This window comes from Carassius auratus, chromosome 20, assembly GCF_003368295.1.
Source record: "Carassius auratus strain Wakin chromosome 20, ASM336829v1, whole genome shotgun sequence".
Classification (NCBI taxonomy): Eukaryota; Metazoa; Chordata; class Actinopteri; order Cypriniformes; family Cyprinidae; genus Carassius; species Carassius auratus.
In genome coordinates this window covers 6,482,420-6,504,471 of record NC_039262.1, presented here as the reverse complement: position 1 = coordinate 6,504,471, position 22,052 = coordinate 6,482,420, and the positions used below count along the sequence as shown (strand labels likewise).

General features: G+C 35.8%; 1 protein-coding gene across 1 annotated transcript in view; it reads right to left on the bottom strand.

The window, feature by feature from the left end:
• nkain2 (sodium/potassium transporting ATPase interacting 2) overlaps positions 1–18,984 on the bottom strand; it is a 97,258-nt gene extending 78,274 nt beyond the window's left edge. The window contains exon 1 of the mRNA XM_026195225.1: positions 18,209–18,984. Coding sequence (XP_026051010.1) covers positions 18,209–18,262 — 54 coding nt within the window. The 5' untranslated portion in view covers positions 18,263–18,984. The remainder of the gene's footprint in view (positions 1–18,208) is intronic.
• Between the last annotated feature and the right edge of the window lie 3,068 nt (positions 18,985–22,052).

Sequence of the window (22,052 nt, the reverse complement as noted above, 5' to 3'; positions counted from 1 at the left end):
CTGACCTGAGTTCAGAAGGTCTCTGTGTTCAGCATGTTTGCTTTATATTGATGAATGTCACAGACCCATAGCAAAGCTGTCTGCTTCACACATGGTGCCTACATGGTCAGAGGGTCTATATATATATATATTTGAGCACTAAAAGGAAATATTTTTTGGAGAAAAGATTTTTGATTTTAACACACAATCCACCACTTAAACATTATTTAGTTTAATTTAGATTACATAGATTCAGTTTATATCTTTATTGTCAACTTTGATCAACTTAATGCATCATCACTTAATAAAAGTATTAATTTCAAATTTAAATATTTCTGATCAATCTGTTTTTGCAGTTTAGACAGGAAAGGGAGCTTTGCACTCTGAATGTCAGAATATTTTTACATTGTTTCCAGGCTGTCATTTAGGGAAAGACTGAAAAATTATGACAAAATTGCTATCTGTTTTTTTTCTTTTTTTTTTTTCTGAATGTCTGGAAGCACTCTTTGCTGATAATAAAAAAGTCTTACACAGTCCCCCAGTGAGTCGCTGTTCTAAATGCAACCTGCATTCATGAGTCCTTGTGGTCTTTTAATCATGTACTCTAAATGCATGATAATTTTCCTCCATCAACAGTTTTCTGACAGTCTGACACCAGTCACGACCTATAAAATGCAGCAAACGCTGGCCTCCGTAGGCCGTCTAGTAATGAACGTGTCAGAAATTTTACCACTTAATTACCAGTCACGAAAGACCGGAGGATGTGCTATTGCCAATGAACCTGTTTTTGGGCTGCTTAGCACAGACGTGTACAGATTGCAGAGTGAAATTCTAATGATAATTTACGAGGCAAATGGGATTTTGTCCAGCAGGGAAGGCTCAAGAGAATAGAAGGCTACTCAACCCTTTATTTCACCCTGTATAAAATTATATATATAAATCTAAAAGCTGTCTCGCCATTAAACACCTTCAAATGGTCAATGAACTGATAAAACCTTCAAGCAGCAGCTGTGACCTTTCATTTCATAGGTCAAGCAATTAAATAAATTAAACAGGAAGACAATATTGACCTGCTCCTGTCAAACCCTCCAATGAGGGTAACAAGGGCATCAGCCTCATTCTCAATTTCCACTATTTACCGTCCAGGGTCAGCACATATTTCCCATAAGTGAAGACTCTATTAATGTCAAGCCCTAAAAATGATGATCGATAATCTACAAGTACGTCCTTAAGAAAATGTTGAGTGATGCTACATTACACAATGACCGTTTAAAGTTTGTGGGCAGAATCCTATCGAAAAATTGTTAGAGGCATAGTTCACACAAAAAAATAAAAATTCTCTCATCATATACTCATCCTCATCTGTATTTTGCGACCATTTTTTCTGCCGGTGCGACTAATTTTTCTGAGTGGTCGCACTGGTGCGACCACCGTGTTGCCCAACTCATAAACTCATAAACTTTCTTTTCATAAACCATGTTTCAGTTGCAAAACAATAGTAATTTTAAGATTAAATTATCTTTATTTTGAATACCCCCACACACCATCCTCAGCACTACTAATTCTGCTCCTGGTGCCACCATCTGTAGAACATAATGGTGCTGGTGCCACTGCTCTCAAATGTTAGTCTGGAGCCCTGTATCATCTTTTGTGTTTATACAGGTTTGGATCAACATGAAGGTGAGTAAATGATGACAGAAATTGTTACGTTTGGATGAGCTATCTATTTAACGTCAGCAAACACAACATTTATCAGAGAATGTTTCCAGATTCCACACTAGCCTACACTGCATTTTTTGCGTTTTAGCTTATAGAATAGATAAATACAAGACAAATACTGTTAAACAGGGTAAACAAAGACAACATTATACACATTCTCATCAAGCAAGCCAAAAACAAATATAAAATAACTCAATTTTAAGGTTCTGTTTGAAATACTTAGCCAGTCTTTAGGCCAGTCCTCGGCCAAAAACAAAAAACACTATTCACCCCAAAGTGCATTAACCCACCAAGTTTGCCCCTACAAAAATATGACCAATAAATTAAATATATAAAGTAAATCATACCAATTCTCAATGGCAAAGTGCCCAAGCAACACAAATAGCTGCCCGACAAAATTGCTCAAAAAGTTGCCCTGTGTATCATCAGCCTGAGGCATGTTTGTTCTTAAAATGACAATCTAAATACTAGTGCCTTGCTCAACTGGAATGCAGATGGTTTGCAAATAACAGCCTTTTGTGTCGAATGTGGCACAACTGTTTAGAGAATTCACCTCAGGAGACTATCAACCTTCCACTGGAACTTCTAAAGCACAGAAGAGTACAATATTTTTCTTTCTAACTTACAAGCATGGTATTAAAAATGCCACATTGCATAATAACAGAAGACTAAAATACAATGACACCTACAAAACATCACTCACAAATGCCTTGCTCTGGAAATTATGGCTGCTTTCCATGAAGGCTGCCATTACTTTTTTTTTTCCTGCACAGTGATATTCTCAGAAGAGAGGTGAAACACCCAAAGCATCATGGGAAATTGATTATTCTCTCTCACAAACTCTTGTATGTCCATTTTTCAGCTCAGTAGCGACAGCTGTATCTGCTGACAGGGATGTATACGTCTAATCCTCAACAAACTGGGACAGAATGACAGTGTGACACTGATGTGTGGCGTCCCTGTGAGTATCCACCCCTGCATTCACCACTAGAGTCATGTCTTCTGCTTCACACAGCACACCGGTATCACTGTCACTGCAGCTGAATCTGCCCACCAACCAGAAAAATAAAAGTGACACGTGATTACCAAAAAACTTTTACAGCATCAAAGTATCCATACCAACCATGGCATCTCTGATCCAGCACTGGATTCAAGGTATGACCAAAAATATAATGAACACTAGTGCATTATCAGATAAGATAGAATGATAAAATGATACCTAGATAGATAGATAGATAGATAGATAGATAGATAGATAGATAGATAGATAGATAGATAGATAGATAGATAGATAGATAGATAGATAGATAGATAGAATTTACAGACAGACAGATAGACAAAATAGACAGACAGATAGACAGACAAAATAGACAGACAGACAGACAGACAGACAGATAGATAGATAGATAGATAGATAGATAGATAGATAGATAGATAGATAGATAGATAGATAGATAGATAGATAGATAGATAGAATTTACAGACAGACAGATAGACAAAATAGACAGACAGATAGACAGACAAAATAGACAGACAGACAGACAGACAGACAGACAGACAGACAGACAGACAGACAGACAGATAGATAGATAGATAGATAGATAGATAGATAGATAGATAGATAGATAGATAGATAGATAGATAGATAGATAGATAGATAGATAGATAGAATTTACAGACAGACAGACAGACAAAATAAACAGACGGACAAACACAGACAGACAGACAGACAAAATGTACAGACAGACAGACAGTCAGAAAGACAGATATAGATAGATAGATAGATAGATAGATAGATAGATAGATAGATAGATAGATAGATAGATAGATAGATAGATAGATAGATAGATAGATAGATAGATAAAACAGACAGACAGACCGACAGAATAGACAGACAGATAGACAGACAAAATAGACAGACAGGCCGACAGAATAGACAGACAGATAGACAGACAAAATAGACAGACAGACAGACAGACAGACAGACAGACAGACAGATAGATAGATAGATAGATAGATAGAATTTACAGACAGACAGACAGATAGACAAAATAAACAGACGGACAAACACAGACAGACAGACAGACAGACAAAATGTACAGACAGACAGACAGTCAGAAAGACAGATATAGATAGATAGATAGATAGATAGATAGATAGATAGATAGATAGATAGATAGATAGATAGACAAAACAGACAGACAGACCGACAGATAGATAGATAGTTCAAATGACAGACAAAAAGATAGAATTTGAACGAAAATAATTTTAATTCTAATTCAACTTCTTATGTCTTTACTGTCCATATCAGGAAATGACTACACTTCACCCAGGAGGAAACTTTTGGACAGGCTTTAATACACCACTAGTGAAGTTCTAGGCTATTAGCAGGTTGATATCTCAATTTAGCTGGACTGGCTACAGCGTCAGCAGGACACACAGAACAATAATGGCAGCTGACATGCCTGACCTTTCCTATTAAAAGAGCCTAGCTGTTTAATACCGGCTGCCTCCACATCTCATTAGCCAGCTCAGCACCTTGCTCTGTGACTGAACCCGGCAACTTCAGCCGCCACTCGTTAATTAATTTCGGCCCATTATACACCTTTCTAGCTCTCGTTTCTGGGGTGTGCGCATACACATGACTGCATATACATACAAATCTGTGTGAGCACAACGTTTTTTTTCTTAATTTATAAACCTGTTTTTCTCCCTCAGTCTCTCTTTCTCACACATTTGCTCAACAAAATACCTGAGTGTGTATCAGTGATTATACAGGCTTATGTTGTTCTTTGTGACACCTTGGCAGAAAATGAGGGTAATTATATATGTATATATGCAAAGAAATGCCAGTGCATACATTTAAGTCACATAAATCCGAAAATTCAAATTCACACTACCAGAAAACAAGAAATATTTCAGTTGTAAAATATAATTATCACAAAAACATCATAACACATAATAATGCATTAGACTGACTTTTATATTGTCGCAAAAACATGTGCTATTTTTAATAAATGCTGTTCTTTTTACATTTCTATTTATCAAAGGAATCTTAAAAAAGAAAGTATAGTGATTTCCATTAGATGCACATTAGACGTCTATATATATATATATATATATATATATATATATATATATATATATATATATATATATATATATATATATATATATATATATAAATAAATAAAATCTTCCTCACCCCAAACATTTGTAGTTTACATGTCTAGTGTATATTGAATTCATCTCACATCAACAATAAATTATGATATGACCCATCAAATTCAATTTTTAACACACAGTCTTGCCTTTTATCGGTGGCAGTTTAACTTCCCGTCACGGCAGAAAAAGTTCAATCCCAATAAATCTGAGTGTAAAATGACATGGCATTTTAAGTTTTTTTCACCCACCGTTTTTTTTTTACTATAAAATGAAAAAGGCTGTTTCTTTGAAATCCTCTCTCTACAGAATCTTTCTCAGGGGGCGACAGACAAGCATCATAAGCACTAGGAAATCCATCATTCCTGACCACTTCCCACAGTCCCACAAGGTCACTCCGTTGAAACAGGCAGTCTGATGCTGGCTCTGTCACCTCCAATGCAATCAGAACCTCCCCACAGCGGCACACGGCTCACAGGTTTCAAGGAAATTATATTTATGAGTCGCAGACAGCGATCACTTTTCCACTGGGTACAACTGACACCAAGAACAATGCCACCAACACGCAAGCAGGCCGACTCACGATCATCATTTGTTTGAGATTTTTTAAAATGGGCCTTTTTGGGTATTGAGAAGAAACATCCCCGAACTACCTAACAAATGATGAAGGAAGAAGAAAAAAATGGGTCAAAGCAAATATTTCAAATTTCCACTGCAGTATGCATGTGTGTGTGCTTGGTTATAGGGCTACTAGTGTTAAAATACACTTCCCAGCAAAGCTCTACAGTGCGAGTATTTCAAATGTGTTTGTCTGCACGAACTGGAAAACATATTTAGGAGAATGTGTGTGAGAAAAAGTCAAACGTCTTAATTAAGAGGTCCTAAACTTAAGGTTGATATGGCTAAATTTAAGGTGATATGGTTTAATGTGATTCTACATTTTTTAAAGCCAAGGAATAAATGAAATAAATGTGTACGTTTCAACACTTTGCTCATTCTACAGACTTATGGCTCCATAAAAAAATTATAACAAATGAATACCATGCATTTAAGCGCAGCAAATACGTTTGATTGACTGTTTATAAAATATTTATTGTATGCTTTTGATGGTTGTAAGAGCACATATGTGACCATGGACCACAAAACAGTCATGAGGGTAAATTTTTCGAAATTTAGATTTATACATCATCTGAAATTATGTATAAATAAGCTTTCCACTGGTGAATGTTTTGTTATGATAGGACATTATTTGAAAATCTGGAATCTGAGGGTGCTAAAAAATCCAAATATTGAGAAAATCGCCTTTAAATTCGTCCAAATGAAGTACTTAGCAAAGCATATAACTCATCAAAAATTACGTTTTGATATATTTACAGTAGTAAATTTACAAAATAGTTTCATGGAACATAATCTTTACTTAATATCCTAATGATTTTTGGCATAAAATAAAAACCAAGAATTTTAACCAATAAAATGTATTTTTGGCTATTGCTACAAATATACCGCAGCAATTTAAGACTGGTTTTGTTCTCGAGGGTCACATATTTTATCTCCATCATTTGTTTGAATGAGCAGTTCAAGTACTAAAGACGTTTCAAAATAAATGTTGTGTGCTTGTTTATAATTAAGTCCTGCATTGCATAGAGATTATTTTAAAAGATATACATTTTAAAAACATTTAAAATCTTAGTAATATTTACATAAGCCGAGATATTTAAAAATGTAAATATTTTTTAAAAAGTGTACTTTTCGTAGTAAAATTAACCAATCCATTTTACCTGTAAACGTATCCTTATATCCGCTTGAGGAAAAACAAATTACCGGATACATTTTTATTGTGACCATAAAGTTATTCGTGAGCACATACATTTTTCAAAATAGGAGCACACATGCTTCTTGGGAAAATATAAAAGTAAGCATCAAATCCTTTCAAGAAGAAAACAAGCTATTGTTCTGATGTTCAATTATAGCTTGGGGGAGTTAATGCAGACAGTATATTCCCATTGAAAAAAAACTCTTTAAACCAGCCTAATCTATTTTATTGGACTTAGCTGGTCCCCCAGCCTGGAAAAGTTGGTATATTGGCTGGTATAAGAGGGTGTGGACACTTACTGCTGGTAATACTGGGAAACCAGCTGTACACCAGCTTAAATAAGCTAAAACCATCTTAAAACACCATAGACTGGTTTAAACGGTTTTTTTTCAACAAGGATGTGAGATTACTAGGGTATTTTTGATAGAAGAAAATTCTGAGAAGCAGGACTTGAGTTAAACCCTCATTTTAATGAAACAACTGAGACATTAAAGAAACCATAATGCTATCTTAAAGGCATATGTATGCAATCAGCAGAAGCAACCCTACTGTGAAGTTAGTCTTGACTGGATTCCTTAATGGTTTAAATGAGTGCTAAATGGAATATCTTTAAAATATAGGCTAGCTCAGAACCCTGGGGTGTAGCCATAGCGTTTGAAAATCTAAGCACACCTCCTACCAAGCGTAGCAGCAGTCATGATGGCTGAAAACAATAATTAAAGAACTGTACTGTATGAGGACTGACTCTCAGCATGGCTAACTAGATAACCTGTTGACACTAGTCGACCAACATGGCCTGTTTGATTAAAGCTAGTTGACCAAAGAATTCCAGCTTATGCTAGTTAATAATAAAACGGTCTGTACTCCACACAGCACACCAGCTTCCCTTGAAGACTGCAGTGATGTGTTTACAATCGTTGAGGGAAGTCAAAAGCAATAACAATCAATTTGTCATTTCCACTTTTCAAACCAACCCCAATGACAGCAGATCAGCAAAACCTCATTTTAATTTATCGGGTAAAAAGTGTGTCTAATACAGCTAATGTATTCCATAAAGGCTTCTCTTCCTGTGCTCTAAGAATGTAATTACATTTCCACACTGTAATATGAAGCCATTGGCAATGGCCTGAGGCACATTCAAACATGTGATCTGCCACCATGTGCCCTGGCTAACAATGCCGTCAGTCTCCATAACCTGCCTCCATCAAAACCACCTCATGTGGACACCACACATCTGCTCCTCTCACTCTAATAGCCTTGATGGAACCCTATAGGTTCCTTTAAGAATTGAAGGAAATTACACTGGATCTCAGAGCCATATAGAGCGATTTTACCCTGGCTATCTATGTGGCTATAACAGCCAATAATGACAACTAAAATGAGGACATGTGATTGAATTTGTCACCATCATGAGGCATTTTGAGTGAAAAAAGGTACTATATCCAGATGCCATGTACAGTATGAAGATCACTTTAAATTGGGCAAATTTCAGAATAAAAAAAAACCCACTTTCAATTCAATCTACCTATCCATTAATAAATGATATCATAATCATAAATCATAAAAATAATTAAATATAATGCTATACATAACATGACATATATTACATTTTCTAAAGCAAAACATGAAATTGTTTTAATAATACATGTAAAAAATATAAATAATATATCAAATGTGTGTGTATATATTATATGCTATACATATTATATCCAAATAAAATAATTCAAATAAAAGTGCGAAAAAATTATTCATCCGTTATTCACCCATCCATCAGTTAATAATTACATAATTACATGGATACAGTATGTGGGTGGATGGTTTTATTTTTTTATTCTACTTCCTTACATTCAAATTTGAATTGAAATTCTGCCTCCTGATTGCTTCAAATGCAACTCAAAAGCTGAAGTGGTTAAAAGATCCAGGCAAAAAAAAAAAAAGAGCAGGTGTTGCTCATATAGCGTTTGAAATAAAGAAGGATGGCTGTATAGTATGTGCTAGATATGGGCTGACCCTTCAGACCTGCAGATTCTCAGCTGACCAGAACAGATGTTGACCAGCCCACCCCATCAGTGAGAGCGCTTCTTCATCTGAGCCATGCCACAATGACAGATCACGCGTCAGGACAGCCCTCGCAGGTCCTGCAGCTACAGAGACGTCCTTGACCAGGCATGCCATGGGAGTGTAAGAAAGTCTCTTATCATGTTCCAATATGCAGAGGCACAGTCGTAATCAGGCTAAGTGCCATGCTGAGGCATGAACCCTGCTAAAATGCCATTCCAGGCACTCATAAAACACTTGATGGAAAATAAAGACCAATCTCACTACTAAGTATCGATCGTAAATTATTGTAACATTTGCAGGCAGTCAGCAGAGAGATGTTAACCACAAGAAGTTATCAAAAGGGTGTGTAGCTGTTCTGCTTGGAAATGTTCACATGTCTTGTAAAGCAGCTGGTGGCATTATTGTCATCTTCAGATTGAATTACATGTTATCTTCATATTACAGTTACAGCTACATCATGCTGTTTAAAGTTTAAAGGAACAGTTCACCCAAAAATTAAATTCTGACATCATTTATTCATCCATATGTTGTTTTAAATGAGTATGACTTTCTTTCTTCCTTGGTGAAAAATGATTGGAGGATTAAACTATCCTCTTAAGTCACAAAAATGAAACTGTATTAATGCAAACAAGAAATGGATAGCAGTAGGCCTATGTATACATTGTAGGTATTTACAAACAAAGAAACGTTAAACCCAGATTTCAGCTTGGTTAAATATTTATGATTCCTCTGGCATCAAAAAGCACTCACCCTAAAAGCTTTTCTTGTAACAATATGTTCTCTGGAAACAGCCTTTTGGATTACAGGATGGCACGCTTTAAACAAGACAGTTAATACATTAACTTACAATCAATTTACAAAAACATTAAGTACCAAATTTTGGATTTCTGCATTAATTTGGTAAAAGGGACATTTATAAAGTTACAAAAGATTTTCATTTCAGATTAATACTGTTTTGAACTTTCTATTCATCACTGAATCCTGAGGAAAAAACGGTATCATAGTTTTCACAAAAAATCTTAAGCAGTACAACAGTTTTTGACATTGAGAATAATAAGAAATGTTTCTTGGGCACTAACTAACATTTTAGAATGATTTCTGAAGAATCAGGTAAAACGAAAGCCTGGACTAATCATGCTGAAAATTCATCTTTGCATGGAACAGATTTGGAGAATTTGATTATTTGCTCACAAATGTCTCCTCTGTAGTGGATGGGTGCCATCAGAATGAGAGTCCAAATGTCTGATAAAAACATAACAATAATCCACACGATACTAGTCCAAATAATGTCTTGTGAAGCAAATAAATAAATCTAAAACAGTTTTCACTTGTAAATGGGGCTTGATGTGCATATTTCGCTCCTTATTCAGACAAAAAAACTTCACTGGAGAAAACAATATTACAGAAAGAGGGTTCATCTAGTAACCAGAAGCAACCGCTTGAAGTTGAAATCTCTTAATGATGGATTTGCTTATTAAAACATGTCATTTTTGCTTTAATGATGTTAATGGATGGTTGTTTTGTGGACTATATTGATGTTTTTATCAGCTGTTTGGACTTTCATTCTGACGGCACCCATTCACTGCAGAGGATCCATTTTTGAGCAAGTGATGTGATTCAAAATTTATCCAAATATGTTCATGATTAATTTTTTTTCTATAACTAACCATCCTAAATGAATGTGCCATATTGATTTTGTTTTTGCTGGTACTGTATATGAAGCGAACAGAAGAATCTCACTATAGCTTGATCACACTTCACTTCTTAGCTACGGTACAAACCACCATTATATCATGATAGCATGCACTAAAATACTGTGATTTAACTACATTATCTGCACTGTAGGTGGCAAACAAAAAACAGTAAAGAAGGAATAGACTTTGATATTAAAATTGTATGTATTGTATATAAAATCTGTATATATTAAACACAATAATGCAAGCAGAAGTAACAGCGACGGAGAAGAGAATGGATGATAAAAACTGTTTTACTTCAACTATGCTTGAACACACATACAAAGCTAGGCAACAAAAATGCTTTTATTCACAGCCATTCTACTGGCCTGCCTCGTTTCGTTCTGCTGAAGCACATAAGCGCTTTTGTCTGTATTCCCATGGGATCACATCCTCTAGGCTCTATCACTGCAGTCAGAGGTAAAAACGCTTTTGCTGTGGCAACAACGCAGAGGATTTATCAGACAGGTGATACAAATGCGTTATGGGTATTCATATTTCCAGACAATAACTCAAGGGACTGTTTATTATTAGATCAAAAACTATATGCAACCGAATGAAGGGGAAGATGTTCTAACAAAGTTTGCTGAAACACACCCAAACCACAAAAGATGATAGCTTTATTCCCAGATACAAAGTGAGGTAACTTTACCGTAAAACGACTTTCGCAAAGTGGCCGGATACAAACTGTGGCCATGGACCGTTGGGTGTGGTGGTGAATAATTTGATGGTTTTAACAAGAATGACAGTAGCAACGACAAACAAGCTGAGAATCGGTAGGCTGTCAGTCTAACAGACTAATTAATGGAACTGATTACACAGCTTGAATGCAACAGCATTCAAAAAATGTGTTCAAAGACTGACATTAAAATATGCAGTACAGATGCAATGTATAATGCCTGCCTTTAAAAAAAAAAAAAAACTGTTTAACCTGTCAATAAAATAAAATGTTGAATTAATTAAATTGTCAAAGATAATCAAAAGGGACTAATAAAAGCACATCGTGATGACAATTCAATTAAATTTGCATCATGACAATAATTTTTTTATATCAGTTTTCACGTGTTTTTGTTAAAATGTTCATATGTAATTCGATATATAACATTTTAATATTTGGTTTAAATTGACATTTCATTACCAAATTAAATGTCATTAATTTAGTTTCAATTAAATTAGATATAATTTTAGTCACAGTAAAATGAATGAATATGACAAGATATAATTTTATGACATTATTATACATTCTAAATATGCTAAACACTATTGTAAATAAACGGTTTAGTGGTGTTTTAGTATTTTTGACATAATGTAGTTTTGTTAATAATTTGAAAAAAGACTCATTTATTGTGTTTTGTCATTTTAATTAATTTCTGTTCTTTAATGTCTGTATTTATTAATTTTTATTTTAGTTTCATATATTTGTTACATCAACACAAGAAATGTTGCTTTGTCAACTAGCTGAAAAAATAATTTTACGTTTTTCAATTTTTTAGTTTTATATTAAATTTCAGTTAATATTTTAAGTAATGAAAATAATTTTTTATGGTTATTGTATTTAATATATATATGTGTGTGTGTGTGTGTGAATTTATATTAGTACTGTCAAATGATTAATCATGCTTAATCACATTCAAAATAAATGCTTTTTTAAAGTTTTTGTTTGTGTATATTTATTGAGCATATATAAATATACATACAGTATATTGAAAATATTTACATGTAAATTTATATATTTATATTGTACATAAATATATTTAATATACAAATATAACATTTTTCTTAAATATATAGATGCATGTGTGTGTATTTATAAATAAATAATAAATATACACAATACACACACTTATATTATGTAAACAAAAACATTTATTTTGGATGCGAATAAATTGGTTAACACATTGTTTGGACAGCTTTTTTCCTTAGTAAATTAAAGCATTTTGTATTTTCATGCATTATCTTTGTGTAATATTAAAATTAGTTTGATGATCTGAATCTTGAAAGTGTGACAAATATGCATAAAAAAAAAGTAAAAAACCGGGGAGGGGGCTAAAAAACTTTTCATGACACTGTACAGTATGTGTGTGTGTATGTATATATTGCACGATTAAGTAAATGAAACTGATCATGTTCTGGACACCAAATATAATTAATTAATTAATTAACACAATTCAGCTTAAAAATCTTTTAGATAAGCCAGCTGAATTTTTTTTTCTTGAATTCTTTCTTATCTAAAGCCAGAGTTTTTTTTAATCTATTTGTATTCTCAGCAACCTGTCCCGAAATAACCATTAATGTAATTTGTGCACTTTATTACGTGAATGGCTTGGTTGGACAGGCTGTGCCAAGAACATAAAATGCAAATGCAAATCAAATAGCTTCAGAAAACAAAAGGCATCATGATACACATAATGCATTTCTTGTACTGTTCTGGGCTTTGACGGGTCAAAAGGGCAACTACAAGGAGTCCGGATCCTGCATGTTCAGCTACCGGGCAACGTTCCAACAGTTATACCTATCGTTGCTAGGAGACATTCCCTCTAATGTTTACGGCTCGCCTCAATCAAACGGGAAGCTGGCAAATAGCGCGCAGCACAGCAAAGGTATCATCACCGCAACCTTTTGTGTTCTGAAATCTCACGACTACAAAAGGAGCATCAGAAGCGGGGAAAATAAAGGTTAATTTAATGCAGACGGAAGGAAAGACATCTGAAAAATGTCCTGCAGCAAAGACTTATTCCCACCGCATGTTTGCGGCACTTGTGTTTATTGGTTTTGTTAAGATGGGAATGATTTATAACATCTGAAAAGCCATTAAATCTTTCTGCCTTTTTAGATTTGGATTGTGGTGTGGAGAAGCCAATTCAATTCACTTGCCAAATATCAAGGACTTCTTTTCCCTTAGAGGCAGCTCTTCAGTCGCAGTCACAAAGCCAAAGAGCTTCGGTTGTTCACTATGCTATTCTGTCTCTATCCCGCTTGTCAATCTGGGATTCATATTGTCAAATTCATGAAAATATTAGCAAACAAAGCGATCTGATTCAACAGTCCTACTTACATAACAAATCAATAGATTTGCACCGAGCACAACACCAAAGGTTTCCATCGTCATAAGAATGTGAAACTGCTGTCACAATAACAGCCAATAATAACATATTTTTTCTTGTTTTAAATGCAGCCTCAAACATTAATGAATGGTCTTGGGTTCGGTTCCCAGGAAAAGCAATAGCTGGTAATATGTGTACCTTGAATATAAGTCTCATTGGATAAATGTGTCGGATAAATGCATAAATGTAAATATTTGATGTTTAATATTCAAGGAATCAGATTAACAACAATGAAATTACATGAATCAATCAACAAAATGTTGCACAAAACTCTGATTTAGGCAACATGAGAAGAGAGAAAGTATGTTTTAAAACGCAAGTCAATCAGCAAGTTTAAATTCATGGTGTATAAAAACATTCAGTTACATACATGGTAGCGTTACGGCATCAATGCTTTGATGAGATATGTAAATATTTGGATTCATTATGTAAAATGGCTTCCTAAAACATCTGTCAGTTTTGGGAAATCAAGGTCATGTCGCAAAAGCATTGCACAGAAATTAAGAACAATATCCTGTCAATGCAGTTGTTTAGTTTGGCAAAGGGTCTGTTCGAAGTGATTTTCATCTGCACACTAGGAATCCGTTTACTTCCAATCCAGAAATAAACAACGAGAGTTGTCACAGCACTTTTACATGCTTATGAGCGAACTCAATCAAACATAATACATGGCATTAACCTCAAAACTGTACATTTGGCAAATCACCTGCATTCAGGAGAGTAATTAATTTCAAGAGCACAAGCCTTTCTCCTGCATACAGCTGATTACGATGAAGGAAAACAACAATTAAACCTTTGTCTTTGTGCTGTTCCAAGAGGACAAATGACAGCAGACATTCATACCAGTTTGAAAACAAAGCAATTATAGAAATATGGTGTAACGCCAGGTGTAGAATATTTCAAGAGAGCTTAAAAATTAACCCTTTTCATGACCTCAAGAACAACAGGTGTCTGTCAGTATCTGGGCAATCTGTTATTCGCCAATGACAATCTAACAAGTTTTTTTTTCTTTTTTCTCAATTTGCACATTCTATTTTTACTCTTTAATGTAACATTTGAGTTAACAATCAATCTTGGGTTTATTTGAGTAAACATGCTTTTGTGGCTGAGAATGATTTGTTTCCTTTGACAGTACAAGCTGCAGAAGAACACCATAAACAAATAAGAAAAATATAAGATGGATGCACGACATGATCCGAAACCTGATTTCATAAATGTATCTGAAATGACAAATGCAGAAGTTGATTACAGTTAAATCATAAATGTTGAATGCATAGGGAATCTCCTCCAGTAGCTTATCAAACATCAATTTAACATCTTCCTCTACTACAATTAATTACAAGGAAAATAATGCATAAAAATGAACACATTAAATCATGCTCCCTGACTCATGATATTCTACAAGAAACTTGCCAGATCACTCTGAGAGCAGCACAAAACTAATAAGAACAGATGGACAAGCTCGAATGCATAATGGTTTTCTGTGGACTGTGATAGACTTCAATGATATGGAAATAAAACAAATAATATATTCACTTCTAAACCCACTTTCTCTGATGTCTATTCAACTCTTGTTTTCCTCATTTAAGGGATAGCCACCTCGTATTTCTTTATTTATTCAAAAACATTCATACTAATTGCGATACCAAAAGCCAAAATATTTAGAAACAGACTCAGCAAATAGTTTAACAATATTTATGATTACATAAAGACTTATCAATCTACTGCATATTGTAGTTTATTCTGGTCAAGAACTGCCCACTTAGACAGCCTCCTGACCAACATGTAAAATGACCAACTGTTGTTGACAAGGGTGTGCAGGGCAGATAAATCTGAAATCGATGCAGCCACAACAACAGACTGGCCGGCAACAAAGTGGTCAAACATTCAAATAACGATCCACGAAAACGTAAAAGATAACAAGGAAATTAGAGCAAAATTTGAGTGAACCACAAAGTCAGACCTTCCTTCAAGGACATAACAGAAGATACAGGACGTCTAAAACAAAACTCTTGAATAACAAGTTTCAATGCCATGAGCCTGCAACATCAGCAGCAATCTGGTAACATGTAAACAAATCTTTCCGACTGCCTGATAAAAAACGGGCACGCTTTAAGTTCCCTTGTGGGCAGCCAATTGGAATGGGCAGATTTCACCAGATGTATTCATCTTTGTGTACAATATGCATCAGACAGTCCATAGGGAGGCTGTCAGAGGCTGAAGCTAAGAGGAACGCATTGGGAACAGATATCGAGTTTTTCATCAACCATAATAGAGTCAAACTATTTTACCAGATGTCCTTTCTATGAATGCATCTTTGAGCAATCTCAATAAACACATCCCTTGAGAATACAATATTCTTTTCTTTGCTTTCATGTCAGAATGTTGGGCCTCCAAGCCAGACTTTTGGACCACAGGCATTTATACTTGCCAGACACAAAAACCACCAGAGAGAAAACACTTATAAATGCTTTAACTATGGACATTTTATCTGTGTTATAGCCTTAGGCAATAAAAAACGGTCTGCTTGGTAATTTAGCAGAGCCGGGTGCATTAGCTCCATTTGATTCGTTCTTTTTTTTTTCTACAGCCATTCCAACAGAAGAAAAGAGTAACAAACTTTTTATTTACAGCAACTCGTGCCATTATGTGATATGGGTGCACTACATCACTGGCCAAAATGGACGACTGATGCACACAGAAAGCCAATCTGCTACAAAAATTTCTTACCAGATTAATCTTTAAACAATCTGCAGAAGTTTAATGCACAGTAAGTAGAAAGAAAGAAAGAAAGAAAGAAAGAAAGAAAGAAAGAAAGAAAGAAAGAAAGGTTACATAATTGCACATTTTAAATCCATATATTCACAGGACAAACCAGAGAAGAAAAACTGTTTTTTTCTTTCTTTAAAAAAAAAAAAATCTTAATTTTCTATTTAAGAGGCCACATACAAACAATTTGTCTAATTTGTTTGTCGGACAAGATCGCAAATTCAGCAATATAATAGGTCAGATCGCCTATCAATCAAGCTCTTTGCAAAGGGTCAGTTGCCCCCATCCTCTAAAACCATATGTGTCAGCTACCAGCAACATATAAGCATGTATGTTAACCTGTAGCCACTAACATAGAGATACAATTAAGTTTCGATTTAAAGGCATCACAACTTCCAACTTTGGATATTAAAAGGCTTCTTTTATTTTCTACAATATAATAACCGTTCTTTTCCTAATGAAGAGCAAGAACGTTACTGACAAGAGGAACAAGGAACAAATACAAAACATTGAAATACAAGAATGTTTTTCCAACCCTTAAGAGCATCCAACTGAAGGCATCTCAGTTGTGCTCAGAATGAACTCTCTAGAATAGGAGCAAACATTGGGAAAAGGGGATCAGAAAAGGTCAGAGAAAATGAGAGGACAAAAGAGAGCTCAGATCAGAAAAAAAAACGCCCCTCAACATTTTTACACCAAACCGCTAAAAACCTACCCTAATCCTAAACTATACCAAATCGCATTATAAGACAACAGCTACTCAAGAGACACTTGCGAGCTTATGATATCAGCCCGCTCAAATGACTCGCTTATGACATCATCCCGCTCCAAAACCGGCTTCTATTCATGAACACTGAGTAAGGTCTGATTAATAGACGCCAGGTGGTGACATCACCCACTAAGGCTGATTCTTCGGGTTAATGACCTGCGTGATACATTAACCTACAAACGTCTATTTGGATTAGTGTGGTTGTACTTGCCCAGTTGTCATGTGATCTATCACGCACGCCTGATTCACCATGCCAGCTGGTTGGCATGGCGAGACCGTCGCTGGCCACTATCCATTACTGTAACTGAAAGAGTGATTCTAAAGGTGTCACAGAGATGGCAATAGTAAAATTACTCCGCTCTGTGAATTCTTACAGAATGCAACATTGCTGTAAAAACACCAGACTGAAATCATCTTTTCAAATTGGACTAGATTAGAAAACATCCTAATGATTATAACCCTCTTAAACTCTAGCAGATGCAATAAGTAATCGTTTTCTGCTTTAGTAGGTCAATGAGACATGGCTTTGCTTCTTTAACTTAAATCTCCTAATTGGCTGTCAGGACCCTTGGTAGTGGGAAGATAAGCATAAATGATAGTGGCCCCAGGCTAATGACACAAGCCCTGCCTTCATGAGCACCATCATCCCTCCGGTGTAATATAACGAGGCAGGGTTTCCACATATAGCCCCATATTATTTCCACTAAGATTACTCACAGCTAGATACATCATAGTGCCATAGCACTGACCACTTGTCGGCTGGACACTTGGGTCCTTGAGTTCTCCAGTTCACTTCTGGAAGACACTACAGTTTTTACATCATTACAAGTGACTGACTCTTATCCTTGAACCAAACCTAATTTCACATCTGTATAAAATCACAACAAATAAGAAGGCACAGGCATCCAGAAACCAATTCAGATTTAAAACCTTGGTGAGCAACCTGAAAGGATGCAGGTTCAAGCCTGTTCACCAATATACTAGTTTTCCTAAATGCAGTTTAGTAATTCAACATCAAGGCTGCTAACCGGAAGGTTGCAGGTTCGAATCCACGAACTATAACCTCATGTTTAGTAATGACTTGAGCTTTATCACTTACCAACTGCATGCCACATATAAATGCCAGCGTGCATCTACCACTGCAACAGCCCATTTTGCCCTCCTTAGAGTCCGTGTTTCCACGTGGATCGCTGTTACTCCTCCAGATAACGCCGAGGCAACGGGTTTAAAGGGGTCTTTCTTCACTCCAAAGGCGATAGACGTGAATCAAATACGCCCTTCCGATGAAAGCATCCCAAGCGAAGATATGAAGAAAACTACATGTGTTTGTTAGAAAAGTAGAACTAGGCTCTTATGCCAAGTCAAATAGATACGAACAACACTTCCCTAAGTTAGTGGGGAAATAACGGTAGCTCCAAATCCGGCACTGAAAGACATGCCAGTGTGATCTTCCACGGGTCCGTGTCTCTGAAACAAAGCCACCCAGTGTTGTTTACGCTCTCTTTGCTCCTCCCTCGCGAAAAAGAAAACCGAATTAACACATTTTAAACAGCAATGATTCGCTTTATTTCTCTGGAAGCCCGCGGTGCGCGTGTTTAGCTGTCCAGCAGGAAATGCGCGAGAAGGACAATAATCCAAGCGCGCGTCCTGTAGAAACCTTACAGTGCAGCTGAAACGGGTCCCTCAACTACTAGGCTATTAGTCCCTTGCAGCGTTAACTTGCATTGTCCGGGGGTAGAGTAGGACAAAGAAGCAGTGCATCTTGCACCATCTGACGCTCCAGATTGAATGAAGCGCACGCGGTGCTGCTCTCCGCGGGGATGCGACTCGGGTTGTTTCTCACGCAGCGGCTGGTGCTGATGCTGTTCAGAGCGCAGATGACCCAGCCGGCATTTCAACGTTGATTCAACGTTGAAACAACGTCAGGTACCATGGTTGAATCAACGTTGAAAAACCTTTCGATTTTGCAAATTGGATCAACGTTGAAATCACGACGTGGATTCACCGTTGAAATCGCGACGCTGTTTCACCGTCTTACCTGCATTACGGGTGAATTAGGGTCGTGCTGCAGACCTGGGATGAAAGCTGAATGAGGTGTTGATTTTGAAAAGTTAATCAGCGTTGATAACACGACGTTGTTTCCCCGTCGTACCTGGCACTGTGTATAAATACACCTAGATCCTAGTGGGCATTTAGATCAACAAGGTACATGCAAGGCTAAAAATCTAATGACTGGCAGCAATGGCTTTACAAACAACTTCAATAAACTACCACATGCTCAAAATTGTCAAACAGCAGTTTAATTTTGGAAACATACTGTATAAAACAGATGAAAATAATCCCACACTTTATTATGCAGAGTATGCATGGAGGTAATGCTAAAAACATGTAGTAGAACAATCCAAATACAATAATATTTAAAGGTTTTTGTGAAATAATTTGGCACATAAATGCATATTTTTTTGCAGCACTTACAAGACAAACCCTTGTACCTTTATGACTGAAACCAGTGGATCTTTTATTTTGGTGGAAACCTACAGTTTCTGTCAAAAACATGTTTTAGTAATGTGTCTCATTACAAGAGTTGTGTACATTTGTGCAGTGAAAATGTGTTGAACAGTTCGAGAAGGGAACCTTCCACCAGTTGATTTCTAATGGGAACCCCCCCGGACTGTGTCTTCTTTACCGTGGGGAATGCAGAATGAGATTTCTACTGCAGGGCACTCTAAAACGTTAGAACCAGCAGCCTTAGTGTATACAGTAAGGTTGTGCTTCGGGTGATCCTTGAAAGTGTCCCAGCGCTAGGTCCATTCTGACGCCGTCCCCTCCACTCTCTCCCACTTGTGCACTTTCTGTACCGTCCTGTATAAACATTTACATTTAATCATTAAACAGACAAATTTATCCAAAGCGACTTACAAATGAGAAGAACAGAAGCAGTCAGGTGTACAAGCGAACAACAACAGTATACAAGTGCCATGACAAGTCTCAGTTAGTCTAGTACAGAACGCATAGCCAGGTTTTTTTTTTTTTTTCAATATGAAAGACAAGAAAAGAAGGAAAAGTGCTAGCATTAGTTGGTTAAGTTCCGGTGAAAAAGATGAGTCTTAAGATGTTTCTTGAAAATGAGTAAAGACTCGGATTGAGATTGGGAGGTGATTCCACCAGCTGGACACAGTCCAGGAAAAGATCCGTGAGAGTGATTGTGAACCTCTTTGGGATGGCACCACAAGGCGTCGTTCACTTGCAGAGGGCAAACTTCTGGAGGACACATAAGATTTAACCAGTTTGTTTAGATATGTTCACAATGTTTGACAATAACTTTGATATTGTGAAATATATTTAACTGAAAACTGAATGCAAAATAAATCACACAATATTTTCACTTTACAGTTCAGTAACAGTGAGGTTGGAAACAAAGTGGACAACACTATTCATTAAACACTTAATGTATTCAGATGAAAATGTACAATATTAACAAATTATTGACAAGCAGTGTTTTCAGAGCCCCCAGTTACACTGTTTTAATCAGAACACTAACATTACAGTGTAGTGAAACAAGTCAAATCAAATTCAGTACATTTTTATTAAACTAAGCACAATCAAAACCTATCACAAAAGGTCAAAGCATCTCTAGCAGAAGTGACAGTGCAATGTAGCAGATGAACAATTTCTTACCAATGTTTCAAGAATAAACTGGATCCTCGATGACTCTACAAGGGGAAAGAAGAAAGAGTTTACTGAAAAGTTCTTAAAAAGCAGGATTTCATATTATACCATTTCTTTAAACCATTGATCTCAAACTCAATTCCTGGAGGGCCACAGCTCTGCACAGTTTGCTCCAACCATAATCAAACACACCTGATTCAGCTAATCAAGGTCTTCAGGATTACTAGAAACTTCCAAGCAGGTGTGATTTGGAGCTGGTTGGAGCTAAACTCTGCAGAGCTGTGGCCCTCCAGGAATTGAGTTTGAGACCACTGCTTTAAACCATTGATTCTCAAACTTTTTATAAGTACCACTTCAGAAAATATTTGTTATTAAATATTAAGTTGCACCATAATGACCAACATTACATTTCAGCAGTGTAGTAGGCCAAACTATTCAGCTACAGGTCTATAGTTAAAAAATGAGGCAGTTTTATTCTAATAAGAAAATTAATTGTCAGACACTTTACCATGGTAAATACAGTTTGAACATTAACACTACAACTGTGCTTACATACACAGGTAAATGAAAAAAAAAAAGTTTAAATTAAAATTTAATTTTAAATGTAATTATGTAACAAAAGTTACAAAACTGTACTGTACTTTAACTGTAACATACTTAAATGTGCAAAAAAAAAACTTACTCAAAGATTAAGTTAAAATGTATTAACATTAATTAGTTTAATTTAGTGATTCACCTGCATAACAACTAGAGGGGGCCTGACACTTTGAGAACCATGGCTTTAAACAATCCTTTTTTTTTCTTTTTTCATTTTCATTAATTCATTAAAATTATATTATTTAAATACCGACATTTGCACTTATATGTTGCAGAAAACACTTTGAAACTATTATAAGAATACAAACATATATAACACACCTAATGCATGGGATTCATATCAGGAAAATATGGGAAAATCTCTAAAAGACAGACATTAACACATAACTCACCAGTAACACATTAGGTGAGCATCTAACTTGATCAGCTGTGATAAAGCAATGCAAAAATAGACACACGGGTATTTATTTATCTGCAGGTTACATGTCCTTTTAACTACCCATTTGTAAACTCTGGTAATACTTTACTATTTTCAAAAGATAATAAAGATAAAGTTAGCGATTTTCTTACCTCATTTTGACAGGATGTTTTCAGGACCTCGCAGAACACCTGACCTTTCTTGTGTTCACAGTTTTTGTTCTCCATTGACAGGTCACGACTCAAATTCGCTCAAAATA